The sequence below is a fragment of the Anas acuta genome, chromosome 4, assembly GCF_963932015.1.
Source record: "Anas acuta chromosome 4, bAnaAcu1.1, whole genome shotgun sequence".
In the NCBI taxonomy this organism is placed as follows: domain Eukaryota; kingdom Metazoa; phylum Chordata; class Aves; order Anseriformes; family Anatidae; genus Anas; species Anas acuta.
The window spans coordinates 20,904,588-20,927,483 of NC_088982.1; the positions used below are offsets into that span (position 1 = coordinate 20,904,588).

General features: G+C 36.0%; 1 protein-coding gene across 10 annotated transcripts in view; it reads left to right on the forward strand.

Moving 5' to 3' along the window:
- Nucleotides 1-22,896, forward strand: part of PCDH7 (protocadherin 7) — a 284,006-nt gene that overhangs the window by 53,661 nt on the left and 207,449 nt on the right. For 5 of the 10 annotated variants that reach the window (XR_011095885.1, XR_011095886.1, XM_068680079.1 and 2 more), the window contains exon 2: nt 20,384-20,433. The exons of the other annotated variants lie outside the window; for them this stretch is intronic. Coding sequence is in view for 3 of the 5 variants with exons in the window: in XM_068680079.1 (XP_068536180.1) it covers nt 20,384-20,433 (50 nt within the window). In the remaining 2 variants the exon portion in view is untranslated. The remainder of the gene's footprint in view (nt 1-20,383; nt 20,434-22,896) is intronic. 10 annotated transcript variants of the gene reach the window in all.

A 22,896-nucleotide genomic window follows, 5' to 3' on the forward strand; every position in this document is an offset into this window, starting at 1 on the left:
CCTGCTTGTGTATTTATGTCTGAATTAGCTCAATCTTTGTGTTTAACCCTTCAAAACAGGCAATCTGCTACTTTTTCCTTCCACTTGGGGTAATTAGTTCCAAGTGGAAGAATTTATGGTAAAAAGAAAGAGGCTTTGAACTCTTTATTGTACCGAGACACATTATCAAACTTCTAAGTCTGCATACTGCTACTATATTGATTTTGTTTTCTGTGATCAAAATCAACGAACAAAATTAAAATAAAAAAATCAATTATTTTATTTTTTAATTCACTCAGTTTTTCTCTATGTACTTTAATTATTTAACCTTAATTGCTAGTTTGGAACTCAGTGATAGGAATAAACATTGTGACTCTTAGTAATTCTGCATAAAAGAGACCCATGGACACTAATAAAATACAAGAGAAAAGGAATGAAAAACGAAACATACAGGCATGAGAAGGAAAAAGATATAAGATGAAATCAAGAAAAGCATAATTCTCAGTTGGAAGGCATTGTTCAGGAATATCGAAGAATCTATAAAAATTAGCACCAACAGTTTTGTCCAAAAGTTCAGCACACAGATTGTTTTCTTTGCATTCTCTAGTCCTTTTCTTAATTTCAATAGATCATATGTAGTGAGTTCAGAGCAGCTGTAAAGGTCAACTAAATATGAAAAAAAGACAAAAAGTATTTAACACGTAACATTTCACAGAAATAAATGCATTAAGTATTCAAATATATTTGTGAAATGCTAACCTTTTTTCACAATATAGACATTATATTAGTACAGGAAAAAAGAATTTAAGCTGGGAAGTGTGAAGAAAAATGTTAAGGACCTGTGGTCAGATTCATATCTCAGACACAGCAACTTTATATTTCAATAAATTTTTTCTGCAACCAGGAATGAAATCAAAATTGTGTGTTCTGTGTTCATTGCAATTTCATTCTTCTATATTTAATTTTCTGGTCAAAGCAATTACCAGCAGAGGATCCTTGAAAAATATTGTGCCACTACTGTAATTTTCAGATTTCACGGAGTTTAGCAGCCAAGCGATTTGTATGGAATAAAAGCACTTTTATATTGCCTCCTGCTACAACACCAATGGGGAAAGGTCAGCAAAACAGTAGGAGACCAAATGAAGGATTTTTTCTTCTGTGACATCAACTTGCAAGACACTGGGAGTTTCAAAATTACAAGTGGTGATATAGCTTTTTTCATCTGTTTCTTTCCTCTGCGCCTCCTACGGCTGCTTCATTGTTGGGCAATGTCTTTTTTTCTGTCAGAATGAGGGAGCAAAAGCTTTTTTGTGACAAGTGGCATTCTGCTTTTTGTTTGCCATTGTCCCGCATGGATGAGGAAGAAAACCACATCCATAATGTCTCATTTTCCTACTTTCCATCTACTCATTTGCCTTACTCATATGAACAGGTCAGATAAACTCATTGAGACTGCCTATATGAGTACATGCAACTTTTCTGTTAGTGTCAGATGACCTTCATGTTTGTTTTATACAAGGCAAAGAACAAGAAATGTCAGTAGCAAATTGTTATGAAAGATGTGATATGAAATTGTTTTAACTATTTAAAATGCAAATGAGCTAAATTATTAGTAGGAATGATATAGGAATATCAACCAATGGGAAACTGAGCTATGTGGCACAGCTTTTCCGTTCCTAATGGCTGTGCTTCTCAGGACTGTGCTGTCACAGGTTGTTAAGGCACTCTCACTGATGCCAACGGCAAATCTAAATGTATCTGGAGAATTAGGTACTGTCATCAGTACTCAACTAGCTAACCTATCCATCTAAACCTAAAGTTAAGGATAAACTAGGCAAACTTTGGCTGCCCAGACTATATTTTAGTCTAAGATTGAGCAATATAGTTTAATTTAAATAAATTGTTTTTGTGAAGGTTTATTAAACAGCTTAAAATCCTCTCCTGGGATTTCTCAGGCTTATTAAAAATCTCTGTCCCTGGTCTTCCTGCAAGCTTCATTTAGGCACAGAGGCATGGATTTAACCACTCACCATTTAAAAAAAATCTGGTGTGATAATCCATAATTTAGCCCATTACTCATTTTACTGTTTGAGGGTCATTAGATTGACTGAATTTTGCTGAGCTAGTTAAAATACAGCTTTTTATTCTCAAATGCAGTAGCAACATTTAAATTTCCAATGCATACTTATTATGCATACTTTCAAACTCAAGATTATCTCCCTCTACATTGGGGCAAAAAATAATCTTTTGTGCTCGCAGACATTCTATTTGACTTCTGACGTTATATTTAGGGCACACTTTAATTATGTGAGAAACTGTTCCAGCTGTTCTGTACTGTTCTCAATATTTTACAAGAATGCACATTAAGGCTGTAATATGTGATGAATGCCATAACCCTTTCTAGCACTATGAACATGCCTACAGAATTTCATTGTTTAAAATTAAGCTATTTGTTTTAGTTAGAATGTGTCTGAAAATAACAAGAAACCACAATCAAATTACTATTCTTCATCATACCCAGATGAATTATTTCAGTAGTGAGTTTTCCTTTGATCTGTAGTTCCTAGAAGTGGCATCAGAGCTATCTATCACTGGAAAGCAGTTTGTCACCCTTTCTGAGGGAGTTATGATGCTAATGGGGGGAAAAAGTTCAACATGTCCTCGAGCGTTTACAACAGAACCTTTGGCAGTCTTCAGTGGTGGAATTCAAGGAAGGCATTCATGTTTTCAAATCTAGTTCAAAATTAATTTTCTTCCAAATCAGATTACTTTTCACATTTCAACAGCCTCAATTTAGCCCAGTAACACCATTCTGAATAGCAAGTGCCAACCTAGCTGGTTTACAAAAGATTTGTACTATTTATTATTTATACATATTAATAGTGTATTTATTTATATATTATCTTTGAGAAAGCTAGTATTCGAAGTGTGATGGAGAAGAATGTTCTGAAGGATTTCAGTAAACCTAATTATGCTCTGTAGCCTATCAGGCTTTATCAGGCTTAATTACCTGTTTGTGTTGCATTTTGCAGAGTTCTTATTCAGAAAGTAACAGGACTTTAAATTAGCTTTTGACACAGAATAACCTTTAAACTGTGAAACTGTACGCAGACAATTGTTTCTGGAAAAATAATCATGTCTTGAATACTGTTCAGAGCAATTTTGTTTTAGCAAATACAAGCAAAAGGGTGTTACAGAGACCAAGTAATCCCAGAAGAGTACGTGGGTGTAGTTCTACGTCATAAATGCCCATCTGCTTTTCCTTTTTCCTGCTAGAAGAATGACAATTTGCTTCTGTTATTCACTAGTGTATTGTGAGCATGGTAGAGGTATGCCCTATAGGGAGCTAACTCTAACCTGACTTGCCTTGATCTCAGCTTCCACCTCTAAGTAAGTTAGCACATAACCAGGCTTACACATGCATAAATTTTAATGGGCGGATATGATTGTTACAAAGGTCAGTGTTTTATCTAAGCTATCTGTGTAGGTTAAAAATTGAAAGATTTCATGGTGTGAAATAGGTGTCTGTGGAAATCTGTTCATGTCAGCCTGGGTTGATTTAGGAGTATTTAAGATGAAACCCTTTCTGGAGTCTCTCTCAGAGACTATGCAAAGGCCTTTGATCTCAGAGGATCTTTACACGTGTTTCAATTCAAAACATTTCTGCACTTAAGCGTAACATCAGTTAGCACTGAACGAGTGTAAGTAGAAATGTCTCATCTCACTTTGCTTTAACATACATGTAAACAGCACAGAACAGAATATAGTTCATACATTTGATTTTACTAACCTCACAATGCCATTTTTATGGAGATGAGGAAGCTAGCCTTGTATTAGATGTTGCAGGGCTAGAAACCTGGAGATTTGGTCTCCATTACTAGGTCTGCCACTGTTAGGGTTATACCTGTGAAAACAGAAAACTTTTTTCATTATCTTAATAGAGAAAATAGTTTGATCCTTTTTTGTTTTGTTTATAAGATATGGAGATGAGATGTGTAGATATGTCTATAAAGAGTGGTATGATACTGTATTAATGCCCTCTGTTTCACTGCAGTTGGAAGAACTGTTTTTCAGGTCAAATCCTTAATTTCTCAATATCTATAAAATGCCTCATGGCCAAACTGTTTGAAACAGATATTAATTTTCATCATTATGCATATGGGACAGTTCTGTATATATAAATTTCAGTGTGTTTTCGTCAAAGAATGGTTTAGATTTACCCATGCTGCATTTATGAAAAAATTATTTTATAGCTCACCCCTTTTCTAAAGTCTCATATTAAGGAAGCAAGTGAAACTTGCTATTTTTTGTTAGTTTCAGATATAGATAGCATCTATGTTTTTATCTGAGTGTTTCATGACTGGGAAGTGTGAATCTGTTGACATTGTTGACATTGGGTAAAGACTTTCCACAAATTGGAAAAAAAGGCATAGTATGGAAGTAACTGATACAATGGTATTGTGCAACTGTTGATCATATACTCAGTTCTGGCAATGACACAGATATGTAAAACAGATATACCAACCATTTGGGCCCCATGTTGGACACCAGAAGGCCTGTGGTGGTTTAACCCAGCAGGCAGCTAAGCACTGCACAGCTGTTTGCTCACTCCCCCTCAGTGGGATGGTACAAAAAGGTAAAAGTGCAAGAACTCATATGATAAGGACACTTTATTAAGAAAAGGAAGAAAACAAGAAGAAAAAAAGAAGAAAAAAAAAATAAAAATAAAAAAAAGGATGTGCAACACAATTGCTCATAACCCAATGACCAATGCCTAGCCAGTCCTTGAGCTGTCAGCTCCCACCACAGCCAACGCCTCACAATTCTCTTGTTCAGCATGACACCATATGGTATGGAATATCCCTTTGGCCAGTTTGGGTCAGCTGTCCTGGCTGTGCCCCCTCCCAGTGTCTTGTGTACCCCCAGCTTCCACCAAGACAGGCTGGTATGAGAAACTGCAAAGTCCTTGACTTAGTGTAAGCACTGCTCAACAACAACTAAAGCATTGGCGTGTTATCAGCATTATTTTCCTCCTAAATGCAAAACACGGCACCATACCAGCTACTAGGAAGAAAATTAACTCCATCCCTGTCGAAAACAGGACAATGCTCTTTGTCCTGAGGCGCCTGGAAGAAGGAAACTATATGAGCTGTGAGAGATGCCATATTTTTCTTGGTTCAGCTTCATCCTGCCTCCATGCCTCATTTTGAAATGTTCCCTGTGGAGGGCATTAGAAAGTTGTGAATTAAGGCTGAAGGGAATCTGAAAGAAGCAGGTATAGATAGTGTTGTGGAATAAAAAGCATACATTTCCAGGTGCAATTTGTCAGGTATTTCCTATGCAGAATTAAGAGTTTGTACCGTAGAGTGGACAGTTAAAGGAGAATGCAAATAATACAGTTGCATGTGTCTGTAAGAATGGATGTCGTGTTGTGACATCGTGCTGTGCTTACCTTGTGTTTCAGATGCTTAAAAGTATGTGAAGCTGGTCTGAGCATCTTGCAATGATAAGGAGTTGATAATTGCTGGTTACCCATGGAGTTCAATTTGTTGTCTTTCAGAGGTGATCCATTTGGATATTTTCATAAATCTGAGCATAGCTCTTAAGCAAAGCTTGTGCTTGGATTATGTGCAGACATCAGAGCATTCCCAGAGAACTTGGAGTGTGTGCAGGGAGCTAAAAACAATACATTCTCTTGAAGCAGGCTCTAGTTTTTCTTTATTTTTCTAATGTTGAAGGTGTCAGTTTCTGGACTTAATATGAAAACTAAAAATGGTAAAAACATAGGTCTAATAAAATGTACTTAGATTTTTAATATCTTTTTATAAAGTAGATTTAATTTCTAAATATAGCATTATTTTAAATATAAAACAGTTTCATTTTGTATTGTGCTGTGGAGAACTTCCATGCAGCCTTCTATACTTTGCTTTGAATCATTCTCACTGAAATTAGAACTGTCAGTGAACAGCACCACACGGATTTTAATTTCACTCAAAAAGTTACTTCTAGTGGAATGGCTCTTGACAAATGTGTACTGTTTTTATACATGTTGTTAGTATGATTTTTATATTGTACCTGAGTTTTTTGGCTTATTGCCATCTATTCAGGGAAAAAAAACAGCCTTCCAAAAATAGGGTTTACACTATGGGAGGTCAGACAGCAATGTCAGGACCTCTGCTTTACAGAATTCATTACTGTAAGTGATGCAAGAAGATGATATATTAACAAGGCGTAGAAGAAGATGGAATATTTTTGAAATGCCATTTAATCTATTAACTAAAATTCCCTTGATATTTACTTTTTAAGATTTCTACATATATGTAATATATGCATACTTATTTCCATCGAATTGCCTATCTCAGCAAAGATTGCATTTATGGCATGAGCTACCGTCATTTCAAATGAATAGCTTATGAAATACAGTTTACTACATAGAGTTGGGAAGTGGAAATTAGAGATCTTGCATTTTTGGTGCCACCGACCTGCTTTTGTGGGGTGAAAGAACTCACCTTAGCTTTCTGTGCCTTGACTGTTTTGTTTATTAAATGGATATACATCTTTCATCACAGGGTATGGTGAGGATTGCTTAAATGAGTACTAATCATCATTTGTGACTTACAATGGGAATTTGCTGATTGGTGACTGATATTAAAAAGTTCTGGGAAGTTTCCATCTACACGTGTGCAGTGTCTTTATACATTAGAATTAACAAACAAACAAACAAAAAATAATCTTAAACTGGTATAATGATTTCAGTTTTGCCACTTTCAGAATACTGTTTTTTTTTCCATTGCTATCATTAAAAAAGGGCAGAGAATTGTCCTAAAATTGTAACCATTTAATTTTTGTCTAAGGCATTAGAAATGTAGTAAAACCTTCCTCTTACAATGCTCTTGGTAAACTCTGCTGAGTCTCTGATATTCTGGCCATGCTGAAGTGTACCAAGAGACAATTACAAACAGCCATTATAGTGCATGTAGGAATAGGGTTGAATCTTCAGAAATACTTGCTATAACTTACTCCAGTGATTAACTCTTTCTAAATTATGACCCTTAAGTGTCAGTACTAGACAGATGTACAGATGGTTATCCACATCTTGCAATAACCAGTGTGAATTCAGCCAGGTGGCAGGTGGGAAGGTTCTGGACATCTGTGTCATCTCTCTAGCTTGTGCATCTGTCTCTCAGGGCTTGTACAGCTGCAGTGGCTGCTTCCCTACATGCCATAACCAGGAAAGAAAAGGCAATTGGAATGCGAGTCCCCAGAGATGGATATCAGTGGCTAGCACCTGATACTGAATTCCTAACTCACTGTGTATACATGTATTGCACGTTTTCCACACATTAACAGACCTTTTCATTGTACCCATATCAAACACAGTGTATACTTCCAAATTTTCATTATAACTCTTCACAATACTACATTTTATTTTAGGATAAAATACAAGTACTACATTTTTATTTTTATTTGTTCCTACAGGAAACTATTGATACCGAAAGTATTGATACCGAAAAAAAATAAAAATATTGCTATATGAAAAAAAAAGATCAATTTATCACTAGATCTTTTACTACTCAATTTTAAAATCCATTGAAATTCTGTTGAAGAGATTTGTAATTTGTATAGCTGGGATGGCTGCCAATCATGCTTCCCTCATCTATTTTCTTATTCAAATTAATGCTGGTAAGCTTGAAATATCATAAGTAGCTTTAGCCTCTCTGTAATCTACTTTTAATAGGAGGAGTGAAATATAGTCCATATGGTAACCTGGATGATCTGTCTTGAATTATTTCTGGGATAAAGTCAAGTACATACCAGAATTTTGGTTACATATCCAATCTCAAATTAATTTATTAAAAAATAAAATCTCCTTTAAATACTCTTTGTCTAAGGCCATCTGTTGATTTCATAAATCCTATAGATAGCATCAGTTCATGTGCTAGATAAATTGCTTCTACACTAGCCTACCATGGAGGTTAAAACATCAGAAGTGGCAATCACAAGTTGGGCTTGGAGGGCTTTATTTCAGGGTTTGAGTCAGACCCACTTTGGACTTGAGAGTAAAAGAAAACAGTGTAGAGAGTAAAAGAAAACAGTGATTTAAGGGATTTTGGATCAGCTTTCAGTGTGGTAAACTGACAAATTGTCAGATACCAAGCATGACTAGATGTGGATAAACAGTACAATTCCTTATTATTTTTTTTTACATAATAGTATTAACCTGTAATAGGATAATAGCCTGTATTCTATATTTTTATTAATTGATATGCTGCTACTAATTAAGAGAGTAGATAACTTCACAGAGAGAAAAAAATAAAAAATGATCTTATTTTTTTTGCAGACTACTCATTTAAATCTCTAGGGGTCTCAGACTGGTGTTTGAAACAATAGTTTCATGTTCCTGCTTCTGAACTAGTCATTTAGAAGAATGCACATTAGAGTGACCATAATTTTGATTCCCCTTTGTAATTGCTGATCCAGTTCTGTATTACACTGTCAAGAGACTACTGTGACTGCTTAAAAATAAACCTGGCTTCAGCAATGAAAAAGCCTTCATTAAAGCTAACAGCAAGCATTCAAATCTGAAAATACTTTATCACCAGGGTTGTGAGGGGTGGAGTGGGGGACTTATAAAACAGGGCGTTCCAATCAAGCTATGTGTAGTCTGCAGTGATATAGAGGACTTCTTTGATTGTCAGAAGGTGCTGTGTGTTATTAGGTTGACTGCACATTTCAATGGTGATATAAAGTGGTGTGAAAACATTGATTCTCAGTATATATAAAACTTAGACATTTATTTTGTTCTTTGTAGACTACAGGCAGTTGAACGTACAAGAAGAGATTATATTTACTTAAGCTGTTTCATTAAAGTTGGTGGATTTCCCAAAGATATCTCTACCTGTCACTAAGAGCTGTTGATGTGGCTATTTTCTATTATGGTATAACAGTAACATTTCTATTATGGTATAACAGTAACATCACTTTCCTTAGAGTAATATGAGAGACTTGGATAGCATAATGGACTTCCAAGGCCTTTCAAAAACACCATTTTTTTTGCTGATTTTGTATTAAATAAGTACCAGCCTGTATTTGTGGGTTAATATATGCATACCATTTGGAAAGTACTTAGTGACATTATGTAATTCACAGATGTTTTATTATTCATAGTACTGTGCATTCATAGCCCTCTGTAGTCACTGTTGTGCAAAATCTAATGAGGGAATTCTGTGTGTCTTTTGCTGGCCTTTTAGACTTGTCAAACTCTCATTCAGTCAATTCAAATGACAAACAGGGGGTTATGGTGCCCTTTTCTGATTATTTTGTTATATGACTGATGGAGTGGAAAGGAGTAAAAATATTGATTTCTCTTGATTTGTGTATGTATATTTCCTGCTTTAGAAATACAAGGGAAGACATAAAAAAAAAAAAGATGTTATCTCTTCACTGTATTTGAATTGCGCTGTGGGGATAAATCATGGTTAGTAGAAGTATTAGATAAGGATTTTATGCACACTCTTCCCAGGCTTAAATGAAATCCCGCTCTTATAAACAGAAGTGCAGCAAAACAAAATGAGAAAGCTCCTCTGTTGCTGTTGTTGTTGTTTTAAATCATATTAGAAATGCTTCCTCCAGCTGGTTTACCAATTCACTCTCCTTGATTTCATCATCTGATCAGCACCAGACCACTAGCTGATGAAAGTCAGTGTTACTGATTACAGTGGCATTCATCATTTTCTATTAATATAAAAGACACGATCTCTTAGTGCTGTAGTTCTACTGAGGAAATTGTAAATCATGGGAATTAAATGATGTCTGAAAATCCTCACTGGAATCAGAATTTTAATTCAGAATTTTATTACCAATTTTTCCTGATTAAAACCTCTGTTCTTTTTTGTTTTCTTCTTAATCATTCCTTTTCTCTGTGACTATTGCATTCTTCATCCCACATTTCTCATCCAGTTTCTTATCTCCATTCAAGCTTGGCTGAACTTTTTGGACTGGGGAGCTATAAACTTTCTGATGTCTGTTTTACTTCTATCACCATATTTATCATTAATTTCTTGCATGTTATCATCTTAGTTATTGCCGTGAAATATAGTAATTTGCTTGGTAAATAGCTGATTCACACTGGAACATTCAGTGCATAGGTTTAGCTTGTGGATTTATATATATATATATATACACGTAACAGGTTTTTGTTTTGCTGTTTCTGCATGGGTAAGTATTCTTCCCTGGGAATGTTTGTGGTGTAAATTTCATCTCCCTCCATTTTCCTGAAATGTGCTAGCTGAAGGTTTGTACAGGCTTGTCATCTGAGACCACCTGCCTTTGTGGAAAAGAAAGGAACAGTCCCGTGTGCTGCTCTATCCTTGACTGCAATGTCTCGCAGGAAAAAGAAAGCAGTTTGCTTTCTGTATTGTGCTAGTGATATTCTTGCCTTTGCAGAGTCTGGGATCAGTATTAGAAAAGTAAATACATTGAATAATGAATTTGACAGTTTCCTAAATGCGATACTTTTCCACTTCAAGTGTTTGTGAAACTGTGCTTCTGATTTATTTAATATTCAATCATTCACTTTGATGTTCTCTATACCGCTTCAGTAAGTAAACATATAAAGCCCCTTGGAGCTTCATAAACTTCAGTCAAAATGCCCATAGGAGAATGATGACAAGCCCAAGAAACACAGATAGTAATGTAAAATCTGATACGTATGGAAAAGTTGAGATTTCTGCCACATTTAAGAGGAGTCAGTGAAAGAATCTGGTGGAAAAATGATTTTTTAATCTCCCACATCCACTGAACTTCATTAATGTGAGATTTGCTCTTGAAAACATCCTTCCTTCTGTGCTGCCATTCTGTCTTCCTGGGGCTGTATCAGTGGTTGACAAGCTGTAGTTTTCACACTTGATGAGGATACAATATTCCAAATTGCTTTTCAGAGCTGTGCTATATTTGGGATGTTTTCAGTTAAGACTGATAATGTGAACATTGGGTGGTCCAAAAACCACTTTGAAGTCTCATAGTGATCTGTGGTCAAAATTTTAAGGAGTTCCTGATCACTCAGTAAGCGTAAAAGCAGACTACATAACAAAACAGAGTTTGTTTTGCTGCAACTTGAAAAATTTAATAGAACTGCAAGCCAGCAGTACCTTGCAATATAGTTTACATAAAGCCCCCCAGATTATGAAAAGGGCCTCTTCTGGAGCCCTGGTGAGTATCTATTTGTCCGAGCAGAACTCCTGCTGCATGCAGCCAACGAACCTCATTCTAATGTTGTGCTCTGCATATATGTGAGTTTGTGTATGCGAACATATCACATGGATTAGAATGTGTCTAAGACCGGCAATGAACTTTACCTGTTTTTGTCCCAAACTCGGGCAGGAGCACGTTGCACACTGCCCTGCGGAACCGGGCCGGCGGGCCGCCTTTCTCGGCTCCTCCTTTCGGCTTGGGAACATCAGCTGGAGCAATTTGCAGGGGGAAGGGGCGTGGGGGACCACAGTGAACCTTCCCGAGGCTTCCAGAACAACAAAGCACACAGTTACCGCCCTGGAGGTGGTCCCAGACCGAGCACACTGCATAAAGGTGGGCTCGGATGGTCGCTGGGGTCGACCTTCCCCATGCGGACTGAGGCTCTGGGTCGAGACAGCAGCGCTGGATCCGAGGGCGGTGATAATTTCTCACCCAGGTCTTCCTTTTTTTTTTTTTCCTCTCCTTTTAATCCTTTCCTGGGATTTTAATGCCTGCGCTAAAACGCCATTACCCATTATCTGCGCCAGCTATTGATAGTCGTTAGGCGCCGCCCAGTTCTGTCGTAAAGCAGCCGGTGAGGAGTGAAGGCCCAGTGCCTAACACTTCCATCCGCAGGTCTGGTGGTGTTAGGACCCGATAAATTGTTGAGAGTGTCCAGGAATCACATGGATAGCCCTTTTGTAGGGCGGTTGTGAAGGCTCGCCTCCCTGGCAGCCCACTGGGTGTTACCTCGTGTACAACGAGTTTATGGAAGGGCGTGCACCAGAAGGGGCTTTAATGAGGTTGCTCCTTCCCTCCCCAAACACTAAGGGAACTGCAAATCAGACTTTTATTTATTTAAATAGATTGTTAAATTAGATTATTAAATCTTCATTGCAATAACTTATGATCAACTCAGTTTCCTGTAGTGTGTCTCAAGTTTTCTACATTGATTAATTAATATTTATGCTACGCATTAATCTGAAGAGATGATTGGTATATCCCTTCTCATTGCTTAGTAAACTGGAGATTAAAGATTTGACCCCATCTCCTGTTCATGTACTCTTTTATGATGCTCAGAACAGCTCAGTAGCTTTGAGATCAGTTGCTTTTTAATCATAGTGAAGTTGCATTTTTATCATATTGAAGTTTAACAAAGAAAGTTTGAACTACATCCTAAACTTTATAGGGTAATCCATGAGATGAGATGTGAGTGCATGGTTCCACATGTGAGCAGAGCATCTGTGAGCAGTGGCTGAGTTTGTTACTGAAGTCACAAAACAGCACAAAACGTGTAATGCTGGAGAAGAAATGTTGTTTAAAGGAGCATGGTCCTTCTGCGGAGTTATGTATATGCAAGTGAACTTCCAATATGAACACCTGCTACACAATCTTTTTAAAAATAATAAATTATAACATGTTAAGAACAAGTAAAACTTGAAGTCTTTTGACTATGTATGTCAAGCTGATGGCTTTGTATTAAATTCAGGACATATTTCAGGTAGTAGTAGATTACTTAGTTTTACATCAGTATTACGTGTTAACTCTTCAAAAGAAGCTTTCTGTGTGCACATGTAGTGGTACACACAGAAACACCTCTTTTATTCAAATTTAATAGGGACGTACAGGTGGGGCACTTGTGAGATCATTGATTTCATTGGTAAGCACTAGAGGCCATGATCCAGGGGTTTTGTTCTTTTGATTAGGTTTTGATTCAATAATAACAGTTCTTAATAAATGTACCTAAAAGAGACGGCGATTAACTTGCAGAATGTATCATATTGTTTTCCATGATGAGTAATGGATAAATGTTTATAACAATTTTACACCTAAATTTGAAGAGTGATAGAAAATAACCAGGATTTATATTAAAGGAATTATCTGTTTTCTGAGGATGATGATACTTTCCAGAGAATTCTTTTTCATATCTGGATGGAAAACTAAATGAATGTTGTTAAATCTCACTCAGATGGAACGATAACATCTTCATTTCACCCCATACAAGGACATCAAGAAAACTTAGTCACGGAGATCACATTAACATACACAGGAGCTAAACAAAAGTTAGATTGTGTCACAGGTTCATTGCCAGCATGATAGCAGGTTCCAGATTTAGGTCTGATGAATATAAATCAAAAGAATGTAATTCTACACAATGCATTAAAAAGTGCTCTGGGCAAACTATCTCCCACTTGGTTTTATGTAAAATTGTCAAAAGCAATAGTTTCTCCCAAAGATATGTTCACTCTCCCCATCCCCAAGTTTCTTTTTCATTCACTGGGCGCCCTTATTGGAGACAGTTTTGGATTTTTCTGTTTCAGATTTTTCTTTTTGTGTGTGTAGAAAATGCTCCGAGGGAGTAATACAAAGAAAGTGGGTGAGACAGCTGATACCTTGAAACAGGGCTGCTTACTTTAATAAAAAAAAAAAAAAGGAGAAACTACAAATAATGAACAAAATCCAGTGTGTGGTTATCTAAAAGGAACACTTTGGTATCTATGTAAATAGGTTCTAATACTCAGACATGAATCCAAAACAAAATAAAACTTCTCAAAAAGTGTTGAAGGAAATTAACTGCTTCAAAATAAAAAATGTCATCCTTCACATATTCTGTGTATGTTCATGCCGAAGAAAGGAATTTGGAAAGACTGTTTTTGTTTTTTTTTTTGTTTTTGTTTTTTCCTCTGGCAAAAAACACTCACAATGAAACGAAGACTTGAAAAGATTTCTTGTGCTTATTTAAAGTTTAGAAAGTGAGTTTTACATTTCACCCTAGAAACTTGGTACTGTTTCATTTTTACATAGCATCATTTTAATGTGTTAAATTAAAAATATAAAGTAATAGGTGCCTTGAAGTAAGCACAAAAATACAATTCACTTGACTGCTGTTGATGCTGTACATTGCAGGAGAGCAGTTTGATTGTACTCTTAATGTGCTGGTAAGGTAACAATCCTTGAGTAGAATGGCTAGGAGATTGTTACGGTTTGATATAATGCATTCTGACAAAGAAACAGACATTTTAAGCAAATTAATTGTTTGGGGGAGATGCTTAGGGAGAAAAAAGTATGTTATTAGAAATAATATACAATGTGATGTATAAAGCATGAAGAGATAAAGCTTTTTCAGCATGAACCTAGGGATGCTTAGAGGAAAACAGTAGAAAGGAGCTAAGGAGTGTAAGAAAAGGAAAACTCATGGATACAAATTTGCAAATGTTTGAAACTTAACTCTGTCAATGTTTGTCATATTTGTCTGTGGTTTCCACCTACAAGACAGCGACATAGCAGTTGTTACAATTGTTATGAATCATTTACCTTCTCAGTTTCAAAAGCATTGATATTTGTAGTTTAGCTTAAAAAAAGGGAAAAAAAAAAAAGTATTTTAATTGAAATGATAAGTAGGATATGTTCTTATTTATTACAATGAGACATTCCCTGCTCATAGCCTACATGACAGCTCTGGCAACATTATAAATCTTTCTAACCTTCCTATCCCCCTTTGGCAGTAGTTGCAAGGATATTTGTTTAGGGCATTTTAAGCATGAGGATAACAGAGATGCTAGGCTATAAAACAAATACAACTAGCATTTTTAACCTGTGTGAATCGGGGAAGGATTTGTGCTTTATATCAGTTATTTCTTGAACACCAAATGCACTAAGTAATGTACCTATGACTTGCTACAGTACAAGCTGTATTGTATTGCTTCATGACTCCTACATTCTAGAAAGCTGCATGAAATGTAGAATATTTTCCATGTTGGCACATATAAAGTCCCAAAGTGTTAATTAGGTTTTTGCTTTGGCGTAGTGTTACAGAAGAATCTCAGCCTCATCTATCTTCATCTAGAGCACAGTTATGGAAATAGCATGTAAACCCTTGGCAGTCAGGAATAGGAAGTTCTCATTTAACAGCAGAGGTGCTGGTTAGCCTGAAAGGACACTTCAGTTTCCCCTATGCTCACGCTTAATGCAGGGCATTATGGAATTGGAGGTTTTGGAGAGGTAGGAGGCAAAGAAATCTTAGAATATGTACAGCATGAATAAAGTGAAACATGAAGAAAGAAAGGACTTCTCCAGTCCTCATCAGGAGACAAATACATAAATAAATGCACTAGGAGATAAATAAGTAAAGTTTTATAAGGCAAGCATGAAACTAAATGTGAAGGTGTTTTCTAATTCTTTATACAAATAAATTTGCTTATTGAAAGTGCCATTAACATTTAAATAGGCAATGAAACTGGGTGAGTGCAATCCCACTGTCATGTCACAGTATCTTCCTCTTTCAGGTTTCTGTTTATTTGCTATTCAGGATGCATTTACTTTGGGTTTTGAAATAAAATTAAAGAGTAAGAGAAAGAAATTAGGTGTTATTTGTGGTCAGAATGATAACTGAAGTTTGAAACGGCCTCCCCTGCTGTGAGACAGGCACCAGAAAAGGAGCCAAAAATGGTTCAAAGGGTCTGTAAGTCATGTACCAAAGGAAGTAGTGTATTTGTTGATGCTTGTCCTTAGCCCACAGAAACTCTTCTGTATATGTACCTCATAATTAGGGATTCGTGTGCCTGCGGGAAGGGTATGCAGCCAGGGAGCAGCCTTTATGCACAGCATGCTACCCTAGCAACCTGATAGATTTCCAGCAGAAATGTGTGTGGGAGTTAATGCTGATCTTTGCAAAGTTAACCCATTTTTGGAGAAGTCTGCACAGCTGTCATAGACTAGTAAGTATGGTATATGTCTTCTGCAATCCATAGGAAAAGAACTTGGGTGGTTTGTGTTCATATTTGGTGTGTATACCTGGCTTTTTCTTCTCTCATCCACCAAACCTCTCTATGGAGAGATGTGACGTCAGGTAGATGACTTCATAGCTTGATTGCACAGTCAGTGACTGTCCTAGGCTTGCCATTTATTTCTGTCCTAAGTGTGGTATGAGAACTGAGGGTGTGTTTTTCAGTTACACCAGATCACCCTTTTGAAAAGTAGATTTCCTATTTACCATTCTAGTGCTTTAGAAGAAGCCTGAGGAGCTTTTGTTAAAACATGACATTATAAACTTCAGATATCCAGGACTAGCTTTACAAGGAACTGAGCTGTCCATGCTGCAGTGGGGGGATGGCCAGCAAGCAGAAACAAACCTCCAAAGCTGAGTGCTGCCAGTCCCAGTCAGAGCCTAAGACTAATTGTAATATGAAAAAAGGTAACTGAGCACAGAATTGAAAAAATAATAGATGGGACAATGAGATGGGCTCCTAGGTCTCACTGAAAAAGGACTCTAACAGCAACAGTTGGCTGGAACCAGAATGGTCAGGCTTTGTGCATTTGCACTTTACTCCATTCAGAGCTAGAGAAGCATCACTATTACCGAGTGAATAGTATGTGTATGTCTTGTGGCTCTGCTAATCTCATTCAGTGTTCTTAAGCCATAGAGTAGAATACCCAAATGTGGGTGCACAGAGGGTGGGAAATTGTTTAATGGTCAAGTGTGAAAGAATAAGACTGTGGAGACTGTTTTCTATGTGTCTCACAAACTGCAGATAATCCCTACAGCCTGCATAATTTAATTTTGAACCACCAGAGGAAAAACTCAGGCATGCAATTTCTGTTGTTTTCTTTCCCCAAAGGAAAGCATTGCTGTATCACACTTTACCCACTTGTCTGATATCCTCATTGCTCAGCAGAAAAACAAAACAAAATGTGATTTGTACACAGTCTCAGTAACATAAATCTATAAAAATCTTGATTTTAGAGATTTATTTTTCTGTAGCAAAAAGACTTTTCACAAAGGTAAAAATGCAGAGCTTTGAGAGTCATATACAGGAGAGAGTTTAAAGCTCTAGTTTTACTTACCTTCAGTAGGTTTATCAGGAATAGAAGTTGAGAGCATCTAACTGAAAGTTGTATTTCCTGTACTAGCTTTTAAAACCTCAACATTTGATCAGTTTATTCCAGTTAGAATCCCTGGATTATTTCCAAAGAGAAACTTCCTAAAGCTATTTGGCCTCTATATTCTGTTATTTTCATGGAGAAGAATTGCAGTTGGTTTGTACATAAATTATGCTGGTTTGAAGTTCTAACTCCTTTCTCTCTGGTTTCATTTGTCTTTTCTTTCTACCTCTAGTAAAAATAGTGTTCTCTCCAAGTAATACCTAAATGGGATGAAAGGAAGTAGACTTCCCTGTGGGAAGTTCTCTGCATCTTTCTGGCATTCCTGGGATGTCTAACTCTTTCCATGCAAGAAGTATAAATATATAATAAGTCTCCAGAAAACTCGCTTAAAGCAAAAAACAAAGTAGGAAGGATGAAGAGTCATTGTGATGCACTGGTCTGGTGTGATCCATCTCTGTTTCGTATAGAGAAATCCAAGTTATATTGTTTCTGTTGCTTCACTGGGGAAAAGGGTAGTTCAAAGCCACTATTAAGCAGAGAATATAAATAAACAGCACAGTATACTCTCAGTTGTTTAATTACATATTAACTATCTGAAAATGATAGTTAAATGCTTGTTAAACATCATTTTCTTTACCCATTTGGAGTTTTTTATCAGTCTTTGGACCTCCTTTGAAATTCTCATATTGTTACCCTTCAGTACTACCACATATTGGATCCCCTTCCACATAAAGTCAATGGGATTTCAGTTCCAACTAGAACTGCAGGACCATTAATCTGTAATACCAAGAAGGAAGGTTTAGAAAGGTTTTGTACGGATATCTGCATTGATCTACTGGATCCACAGTAGGGTATTATTGGTAAATAAGGCTAACAAGGGGGCTGCACACCTGTTGCTTTTTCTTATTTTTTAGTAATGTAAAAGTATGGAACTAGAATATTCAGTTTTTATTTTTCATTTCAGATACTTAAAACTAACGTTCAAAGTGATATTTTTGCCTTGTAAGTATGAAACTTCTATGAATATCGTCTAAATGAAATTTAGACTAGTGAAAGGAGGCCTTTAATGTAGTATTCATCAGTAACTAATTGCTTGTACAAAACATTTAACTAATAAGAACGTAATCATTGGTATTTAGACTGGTTCTGGCCCCTTGAAAACAACTCATTGAAGTAAAAAAGTATTCATCTCACACCTGGGTGAGTTCATCAGGCAACTGAATGTGAAAGATACAAATAATCCTTTTCCTCTTCATCATGACATGCATAACTGTGGAAGTTAATTCTTCTGTTTTCAAAATTAAGACATATTTCATATATTCATATATGATAAAAAGTTCATTCTGTATGTTTCTGAACTGGATGCCTTTGCATTTGTTTGTACTGAGCTTTAAGACCTGTATTCTCACAGTAACGAATGTGATTTTTTTTTCTTCTTAGTAAATCTCTCACAGATCAATGCCTGATGGAATTTAATATGTACATCCTTTTCTAGTAACCTGCTTTAGATTTTTACGCTGTGTCAGTCTCTTTCCAATAAAGATACCCCAAAAAAATTGTTCCTGTTTAGCAAAAGGGTTTAAGAGCCCTGCATCCTTTATCAACATTTGTGCTTGTATGATACCTGGATATCAGTGTTCACACTGACCCTGAACTTAAATTTTCTTCGCATATTTCTTCTGTCACCATAGCCACGTTTTATCCAGAGCTGTTGCTCCATCTCCCTCTCAGTCCCATAGTACTGAGAAACTGATTTGAGTCCAGCCTTTGAATGTTGCTTCCTGCTTTTCACAAACAGTAGTAATTACCACTAAGGTTCAGTAATTACCACTGTGGGGAGTGGCAGCCCGATGCTAGTACTTTTCCACTGACTCCCATTCAAATTCCAGGCATTTAAAAGGCTTTTCAAACATTCATCTATCTTCATTTGCTTTGCTTCTCATCCAGTTCCTCTAACACCTGCCCCATCCTTCCTACAGTGTCATGCCTGCTGGTGTGAAAATATGTTCTTCTGCATACTTGTGTGAAAAAGCCTACTTGCATTTCTCCTTCTGATCAAGCCTTAATTGCCTTTCCAAAGTTAATTCTAAAGTTTTATTTTCTTCTAATTTCTAACATTTTTTCAATAATCTTTATATACATGTGCTTTCTGTAAAGCTGTTACAGAAGTATGTTACACTGCATACTTAAGTCTGTGTTGCTCTTCTAATACAGGTCAAATGGGATTTCTATTATTTTGACTCCATTTCTGTATCCTGGGATTGTTGGTCTCACTAAAGTGTGTATCAGGTACTTAGAGTGATTGCTGTGGTTCTGTTCTGCATGGAATAGAGGAAGTTTGCATGATATAGCAAATACCATCTTCTGGCAGGAGTGCCTCCACTGTGACAGCACTGCAATGTGCTTTTACCTTGGCTTATGTCTTTTCAAACTTACCTTCCAAAAGTCAATACTGCAGCAGGAGAAGAGCTAAAGGCATGGAGCTTGAGAGCACTTTAGGGCTCTAAATAAATCACTGAAGCACTTCAACCAAGGGTGCTGATACAGCCTACCAAGAATATGGGATTACCAAATTACAGTGTATGTTCTCACAGCACTTCTTTGAAAGCAAGTCAGTGGGGAAGAGTTTGAGAGGACTATTTTAGATAGAGTTAAAGTGGCTGAGCTGAAGCGTGAATAGAGTGTTTTTTTTTTTTCCCTAGGTATGGGGAAGATCTTCACTTGGCTTTATTGTTGACATTTCTAAAGGGCCAAAACCAAATCATGAGCACACATAGGGATTTAGAATAAAGTCTTACTTTACCTATGGCAGGATTGTGTGGAAAGAAGAGCAAGGGTAAGAGCACTTAAGATGAATCCAATTTGTAATTTCAGTTGTATTTGCCTAGTAGTATTTTAGCAATGCATATATGACTATTATGCAAGTCACAAAAACTTTAGGAAGTTTCTTGATAGGCATTTGCAGTGAAATTTTCAGATTCCTTGTAGGACTTGTTTCAGCTGGAGTGTTTTCATCACTGTTAGAAAGATTTCTCAGTTCTGATGTCCTTCTCTTTGCTCATACTTACGTTCAACTGATGTACATCTCCATTTACATAGAATGGAGAGCAGGGTATCCCTGTCCAAGACACATGAAGTTTTCCATGCAATCTGCATTACAAAACTGTAATTACTGTGCATTGCAGAGAACCCCGTTGTGCATCTTTCAGCTGGTGACATTATTCCCTGTTATTAGGAAGGTTGACAGTTGTTGCTTCAACTCAAGATTTTTTTTTTGTTTTTGCTACAGAATAATGACACTATGTGGTACTTCAGATGTGTGGCTCCCTTACAACTCAGGTAATCCTTTCTGTGAGAGGTTACATAAATATGATTGGCTTAGGCTGCTTTTCCAGAAGCTTAAGAATTCATACTGTTACTTTGAAAGTTCAAAAAGGTTGTAGTAATTTAACATTCTGAACAGTTTTTCCAATTGCATTCCAAAGCTTGTTACTGTCTGAGCAATTGTTAAGCATGTAGATCTTACTATCCGGCGTGCTTTGTGTCCTCTACACTGTCAGTGTCCAAGTCATCGCTTTTCAGTGTGTTACAGGATTTTGAGAATTTGAAGAAATTGATTGAAGCAGTATTTAGTTCATATGACAAACTCTTTTTATGTTGTTTTTAAGCACTAATACAAAGGCATAAGTAAAAATCATTTCATATTATTTACTGCAGCATTATTATGCTATTAAACAATAAGATTTTAATAAAGTTGCATATAATGCTTTGAAGTATTATAAGTCTTTTATATATCTTTAAGTTTTTAAGTATTACATGGTTGAGTAAGTATATGCATGTCAATGCTCATTCTGCTAGCATGAAGATAAAAGGCAGAATTTTCCATTAAGAGTCCACAAAGATGGAGCAGCTGTCTTTGGATAAAGCAATCTTTGCTTAGTTTAAGCAGCCATTTATATCTACGTAGAGAAGAACATGCTGGTAAGATGAATTGTGTCCAGGAAAACAGAATTACAATTTGTCTTCTATGTCATTATTTCCACTACACTCTACTACTCTTGAATCTGAGACAATCACTGCCCTTCCCATCAGTAAGTGATGGCAAGCAAAATTCAAAAATTTTCTCATCTTTTTGGAAGCTTTTTCTCATCTTTTTCAACAAGTTGCACTACCTAATTGAGAGCTGGAATAATCCAAGCAAAAAGCTTAATTACTGCTTACGAAAGGAAAACAAGCTTTTTCCTTTCAATTAGAACAACAAAATTTAGTTGTATAGGTGGACATTTCCCATTTGGTCTGTTTGGCATGCTTGGTCTGTTATAAAAACCTTCACAAATTTTCAATTGAGTTGACTTTCATAGTATGAGAGCCAATTGCCTCTTTCTTCAGGAGAATGGTGGTAAAACTGTTTTCCTGTTTTCTTAGATACTCTTTCTAGGTATTTCATTATGTTTAAATCTGTGTATAATTTCACTCTCTTCCATATGACTGCTTACTTGTTGAGTTTAGTATATGCATAGGTGGTAGGTCCCTATTACTTGCTTTTATAATTAAAAACTCATGGATATGCAAAAAGATGAGGTACCTGGTTTTTTAAATTCATAAATCACTTTCATCTTAAATTCTCTAAGTGCTGTAAATTTAAACATACTTCTAGAAAATGAAGAACAAGGTTAATGAAGTTTAATAAATAATAACATGAGATTAATAAAAGCAAGTGAGATGGTGAGAATTAATTTTGATCTTGTAAAAACAGAGAACTGCTTTATATTGATGATGAGCACTTCCTGCATTGTAAGTAACTTCGCATTGTAAGCATTAAGTAAATGCTAGATGAGGAATTATTTTTTGTTTATTTTCTGAGGATGGCATATTAAAATGTGAGCTCATTTAAAATTCTGCTTAGTCTAAAGAAATTGATTTTTTTAAAGCAAATGACAGATGGAAAATCTTACCATGTCTGTCTGAGGTGAAGAATAGAACCTTCATACTCACCTGTTACAGTAACTATGTACATTTCAATCCTAGTGTGAGATGTTTAGTCTTGTAGTAATAGATATGCAAATCTTAAAAAGGAAAAAAAAGCCATAAACTATGATGCTTAATGAAGTAGTAAGGCACATCTTGCTTTCAAAGAAATCATGATTCACTGAAATGTCTCACAGGATTCAACAAAGTGCAAATTAATTCTTTATGAGAACTTGTATTGAGTCTGCATTAACTTTTCTGCTTTCTTCTTCCTCTGTAACATGAGGAAAAAAATCATTGTAACATACCAGTTCCTGCTTCCTGCTCATTAAATGTCTTTTAATTCATTTTATTGTTTATTGTTAATTTCTCGAATGCAGCTGAAGTTTCATCTAGTCTGTCCCTTCTCTGTTAACGATACTCCTTTTCTTGTGTGCTATGCTTTGCTCACTTAAGATTTTCTCTTTCGTAATTAGACTTCCATTTGAAACCAGGGACTTTGCAGTTGATTTGTTTATCACAATAAAAATGGCTTTTTGTGTTTTTTTTTGACTGTGAAAACAAGGGACATACTTCAAATAGTATTTAGAAGTTTTCAAAATCTAAGTGTATGCATACTCCAAAAACACAGCATTTTTCCTTATTTCAATATATCCCATTTATGAAGAACCTCTATACTAAATCAAAATTCAGTGAAATTGCAAAATTTTATTAATCTTTTATTAATCCTACTTCCTTAGGATTTTGTTCTTGGCTTCTTTCCATGAATGATAAAAATAAAATAAGATACATTGTTTATAAAGGTATAAAAAATGAAATTTTCTTTTACCTACA